Below are 6007 nucleotides of genomic sequence, written 5' to 3' on the forward strand. Positions count from 1 at the left end.
GTCTGGAGAGGATGGGCAATCGTAATAGGCAGACTGTATAGCTACATTGAGCTGAGGGTCTAAACTCAGAGCGTTAAACACTTTTTGGGGGTATCGACCCAAATTTCCAAACACAACCACGTGGTCATGTCTTAAAATAAATCGAAATAAATCTTCAATCGTATCCATCATTCCTTTCTTTATAATGATTGCTTTAAACAAGTATTTTTAATTTCATTGAAAAACAAGTCGCTCAAACCATGCTGGAAGTAAATACAAAATCATTGGTTGTAACTAAACACAGGTTGTTTTGTTCAGAGGATATAGTACTTGAACCTTTTCAATCCAAATATGTAATCATAAAAGAAAATCTGACTTTTTTGCCAGGTTTTGAACATGTGATAGCGCAGCCAAGTACACACCTAAGATTGCGCGTAAGAACCAGTGTGTTAGCTAAACTTTTTAAAGAATCAGATAATCACTATAGGCTTTTAGTGGTTTTGGTTAATTATTCAAATAAGGAAGAAAAATTTTCAAAAGGAGATTTTTTAGCTACACTGAATTTTGTACCAATGTTTGGAGATCGCAATCAAGAACACGGGTCTTTTGAGATTCCACCCGAACGAGCAGTAAGCCTTAGATTTGGTAATTTCCTGCAAGGATAATAAACATAACGATTAATCGATTTAAAAAAAAAAAAAAAAAAAAAAAAAAAAAAAAAAAAAAAAAAAAAAAAAAATTTTTTTTTTTTTTTTTTTTTTTTTTTTTTTTTTTTTTTTTTTTTTTTTTTTTTTTTTTTTTTTATTATAACTTGGTTGAAGCTTCACACTCTATTCATTTTCTTCTCGGAGCGGTGAATGTTAATCACAAGTTTCGTCTGCCTGGAGCCATCTGCCAGATTCCACCACATAGTGCAAGTGCTACAATATACATTGCAGTCTGTAGGTACACAAATAGTTTTTGGTCACTCACAAATACTGAAGCAGTTTTTGTTTCTTCATTGTACGTCGAGTACGTTAGATATCCAAAGCACACCAGTCCTACAAAGGTTACAATAACCAACACCAACAGCAATATTGTTCTGAGGTCCATACTTTATTATCCCATTACGAGTATCAAGCCCAGCAAAACCATACACGCCAAATTTCCAACTGCTGGGTAATAGAAACCAGACTGATTCAAATTCCAAAATTCTTGGGCGTCTACACCTTTCTCTTTCATGACTTTAGTTTGATCTATGGTATATTTCTTGGCGTTGGATATTTGGTACATGACATATACTTGAACCACAACCGTTATAAGCAACAGTCCCAACACCGTCACCAAGATTATATTTCGGAGGCCAAATTTCATCTTGTTTTACAAAAAAACAAACAAGATATGGCTGTACATGGTCTCGTTCATACCGTAGGTGTGCTGCTCGGTCAACGATACGCACCTCTTGAACTATCATTTGTGGATGTAACTGGATACGAGAAGCATTTTCACATCAATTGTCCAATGTCTTATGCCTATTTGAAATCCATGTTTCCTCACAACTATCCAGATGCCATCGTGACCACTGATCAAGCCACCCCCTATTCAGAAGTGCTTCATTTTTTACAAGAGCGTTATCATTTTTTGGAAAAAATGATACCTGGAGTCGTATTTGGATGCAAGGGACTGACGTATCAAATGAACGTCTTGCGAGATGCCGAGATACCCAGAATTTTGAATATAGATACCTTGGGTGTACCTTCTTTGACAAAATTATCCGCCCAATACGCTGTAAATATACTCTGTCCTTTCCACAAGCATATTAGTAAGTGTTCTCTCGTGGCTCTCGTATTAATCCTGCGGTATATGTTGGAGCAAAATCTTGTTTTGCTTCTCGGCCAAGAGGAGCTTTTCGGACAAGTGAAAAGTGTCGATGACGGAACTCGTGTCGAGGGGGACATTGGAACACGATTGCCACAAGTCATCCAGTCGAGCATAGGAGAGTAAACGTTGAAACACATCAATGACCCGTGGCGGTGGTGAGAGCAATGTCACTTCTGAAATGGAGTCGTGCACCACAGAAACGTTTTGTAAAAATTCAAACGCTTTGGAATGGTTCGAGTCCAAACAGGATGGATAATTTCCATCTAAAAATTGATTCAATGCTCTCAACACCAATTGTTGAATGGATTGGGAAAGTGCGTGGTCGGGTCGCAATTTCATAAAGCTTTCCAACGTGTTTTCCGATTGCCAATGCACGGCATTCACATATTCGTGGGACGGAACGATAAACGTGGAAAATGGATTCAAACGCTCGCCACGAGTTTCGCAAGTGAGTTGATACAACCGTTCGTTGCGTTTCAAGTCCAGATCCCGGGCTGCGGGCAAGGGTTGCAACTCTTGTGGAAGTCGGTTGCGAGATAAGTACTGTTGAACCAAATTTCCCCAAAATTCAGCAGATTCAAAGTGAAAGGGTCCCGAAGATCCTTCAAGAATGGCTTTGAGATTCAAATTGTCGTCTTTTACAGTATTTTGGCGAGGGCGAGACAAGAGACACATCAAATGATTAAAAAACGAGGTGACGGCCCTAGTACGAAATACTGGCAAAGCATCCGGATTCTTTTCGAGTGAATCCAGTAACAGATCTAAATCACCTTGTATTTGATAACGATAGTTTGTGAGCCCACCCCGATGAAGCATGTCTTCCCAATAAATTCCATCCTCTTCCAATAGAAAGATTAATTCGGCGAGTTCACAGGGTGGAGGGATTTCTTTTCCATGGTTGCACCCAAACAAGAGTTGTTTAAACCAATTTATCAACGAGGAATGTGACATCTTGATTCCAACGATGCAAATTCCAATGAAATGGATGTGCGCGAGCCGTGTAATATTCAAGAAAATTGCGCGCCATTAAGCAATGGAATGTATACATGGCGAAAAATAACATAATATATAGAATCAACATGATTTCAGATTCTTGGTTCACCAAATTGTCATTTCAAAAAAAAAAAAAAAAAAAAAAAAAAAAAAAAAAAAAAAAAAAAATTTTTTTTTTTTTTTTTTTTTTTTTTTTTTTTTTTTTTTTTTTTAATAAGTTTGTTTAAAAGCAGTCGTTGAGTCTTACCGGGTTCACAACTCCAATCACACATACATTGAAACATGGCTCATTTAGATTTGGAATTTTTCTTGTTGACTGAATCAGCTATAATGCCAACAACGTCTGACGAATCGTCCCCCGGAGTTGATTTGTATTCTCCAGTGGATGTCGATATTGAGCCAGGTGAACAAGTAATTATTGATACTGGTGTAATTTTTGCCATACTCGATTCGAAAATTGGATTATTGAAGGATAAGCGATCTGTGGTGACCAAACGAAAATTAAAAGTGGATAGTGGCGTTATTGATACTGCATACAGAGGAAGCGTTAAAGTTGCATTGCGAAATGTCGGGGATGAATCGGCGCATATCAAAACTGGCGAGCCCATTGCGCAAATGATTTTACTCTTTTGTCAAAGACCAATCTTACAAAGAGTAAAAAGGATTTCTACCGAAACAGAACGAGGTATAATTGGATTCGGCTATCATCATGAGAAATTGAGCAAACAACCTTATATGGAAGATTTTTCTTCCCATTTCGAAGGATATCAAAATTTGCATAATGGAGTAGATTATATAGCCTAGACAATATTCAATGATCTCAGCTCCTTAAAATTGTTCTGGAGACCTAAATGAAGAATCTAGATACTCCCCCTCTAAGTTAAGACAACGTAAAAAAAAAAAAAAAAAAAAAAAAAAAAAAAAAAAAAAAAAAAAAAAAAAAAAAAAAAAAAAAAAAAAAAATTTTTTTTTTTTTTTTTTTTTTTTTTTTTTTTTTTTTTTTTTTTTTTTTTTTTTTTTAAACCTTTCTTTAAAAGCAGCAGCTGAGTTTTTCCAAATCATAAACTCCTACAACTTTTCCAAATCACACATAGATTAGAACATGGCTCATTTAAATTTAGATTTCCTCTTGCTGAATGAATCAGCAGTATTGCCAACTACGTCTGATGAATTGTCACCCGGTGTTGATTTGTATTCTCCAATGGATGTCGATATTGAGCCAGGTCAGCAAGTAATTATTGATACTTTTGTGGTTTTTTCTCTACCCAATTTCAAAATTGGATTGTTGAAAGATAAGTCATCTGTGGTGACCAAACGAAAATTAAAAGTGGATGCTGGTGTTATTGATACTGGATACAGAGGAAGCGTTAAAGTTGTTTTGCGAAATGTTGGTAATGAATCGGCGCACATCAAAACTGGCGAACCCATTGCGCAAATGATTTTATTGTGTAGCGAAAGGCCAAACCTACGAAGAGTGATGATGATATCTACCAAAGGATTTAAAACGGATTCAAATGAATATGTTTCTCATTACGAAAAATGTAACGAGCAAGAATACCAAGAATCGCTAGACGAGGTGGATGAATATGGAGATTAAGATTAGCTAGGACATTGTAAACATTATACTACAACACTTGCTCTCGCTCTAAGTTAGAACATTGTAAAAAAAAAAAAAAAAAAAAAAAAAAAAAAAAAAAAAAAAAAAAAAAAAAAAAAAAAAAAAAAATTTTTTTTTTTTTTTTTTTTTTTTTTTTTTTTTTTTTTTTTTTTTTTTTTCAATAAAAGGTAAACATTAAGCGTTGATGATCTCAGACTCGTCAGAAATTTTTGAGGCCTTCAACTCGCAACTTTAGAATTTCTTATTGACATTTTTATAGACAACATGGATGAGGAATCAAGCTCTTTAGATTGCACGACCAACTCAGGTTGGTCAGCAGACTCGGCAACAAGATCTTTTGGTTGCATGAATAGCAGGTCAGGTCGCAGGAACAGGACATTCAGCTGTGACTGGGGATACGACACTTCAGATTGCGGTACGGACTGGGGATACGACTCTTCAGGTTGCGGTACGGACTGTGGAGGGAAGGACTGTGGATGCTGTGGTGGTGAAACAGACTATGGAGAAAGCTTTTCAGATGGCAGTATAGACTCGAAAACATCTTCAGATGGCAGTATAGACTCGAAAACATCTTCAGATGGCAATATAGACTCGAAAACAAAATCTTCAGATGGCAATATAGACTCGAAAACAAAATCTTCAGATGGCAATATAGACTCGAAAACAAAATCTTCAGATGGCAATATAGACTCGAAAACAAAATCTTTTAATTGCATGTCAAACTTGGAAGTGTTACCAAGGAGGAGTAAACGGCTGCAGCAGAAACGCTGTGAAGAGTTTGCAAAGGCAAAATTGTGCTAAAGTCAAACGTCGAGTCTTGATCATCTCAGACTCGTCAGAAATTTTTGGAGCTGTCGCAACTATAGAATTTGTTGAAGGTCCCAACTTTAGAATTTGTTGAAGGTCCCAACTTTAGAATTTGTTAAAGGTCCCAACTTTAGAATATCTTCAAGGTCCATTTTCTTGAAGGTCCCAACTTTAGAATTTCTTGAAGCCCGACTCGCAACTTTAGAATTTCTTGGAACTCGTAATCTTATACAATGTTGGCTCAAGCTCAAACGTCAGTAACCTCGTAAAAAAAAAAAAAAAAAAAAAAAAAAAAAAAAAAAAAAAAAAAAAAAAAAAAAAAAAAAAAAAATTTTTTTTTTTTTTTTTTTTTTTTTTTTTTTTTTTTTTTTTTTTTTTTTTTTTTTTTTGAGGTTGTCTTTTAAAAGCGAGCCTCTCGCCAGCACATGTTTTTGTATGATGGGCATCAACAACTTTTGTGCGTTAATCAACAAGCTGCACGAACCTGATCAAGAGCCACCCACTCAACCAAAGTATTTCGATTCCATTTTATATGATGTGCAATCCCTATTACATGTGGCCATCTCGTTGGCCTTGGAGACTGATGAAGAGAAATTATTTAAAGAAATGTGTCGTTTAGCGTGGCACAAATTGGTCACGCATTTAAATGAATTTCTGTATTATGGCTCTACTGACAAAATTACGTTGATACTTTCGTTTGATGGAGATGGCGTACCCATGAAATGGCCCACTCAACGTGCACGGAGAACC

At 35.9% G+C, this 6007-nt stretch overlaps 2 protein-coding genes across 2 annotated transcripts; both read left to right on the forward strand.

Annotated features, from left to right (window-relative positions):
* The first annotated feature begins 3114 nt into the window (after positions 1-3114).
* On the forward strand, positions 3115-3636 carry LOC147816146 (uncharacterized). The gene has a single exon (XM_087156717.1). The coding sequence runs from the start codon at positions 3115-3117 to the stop codon at positions 3634-3636; it is 522 nt and encodes a 173-aa protein (XP_087012843.1).
* A 298-nt stretch (positions 3637-3934) lies between these two features.
* On the forward strand, positions 3935-4429 carry LOC147816147 (uncharacterized). Its single transcript, XM_087156718.1, has one exon. It carries the CDS (start codon positions 3935-3937, stop codon positions 4427-4429), a length of 495 nt encoding a protein of 164 aa, XP_087012844.1.
* Positions 4430-6007: the final 1578 nt, after the last annotated feature.

This window comes from Parasteatoda tepidariorum, chromosome 2 (assembly GCF_982258835.1).
Source record: "Parasteatoda tepidariorum strain Cologne lab strain chromosome 2, Ptep-v5.0, whole genome shotgun sequence".
NCBI classification, from domain to species: Eukaryota; Metazoa; Arthropoda; class Arachnida; order Araneae; family Theridiidae; genus Parasteatoda; species Parasteatoda tepidariorum.

Excerpts from the sequence above, each read along its gene's own strand:
- LOC147816146 (XM_087156717.1), top strand. The coding sequence starts at position 3,115 with ATGGCTCATTTAGATTTGGAATTTTTCTTGTTGACTGAATCAGCTATA.
- LOC147816147 (XM_087156718.1), top strand. The coding sequence starts at position 3,935 with ATGGCTCATTTAAATTTAGATTTCCTCTTGCTGAATGAATCAGCAGTA.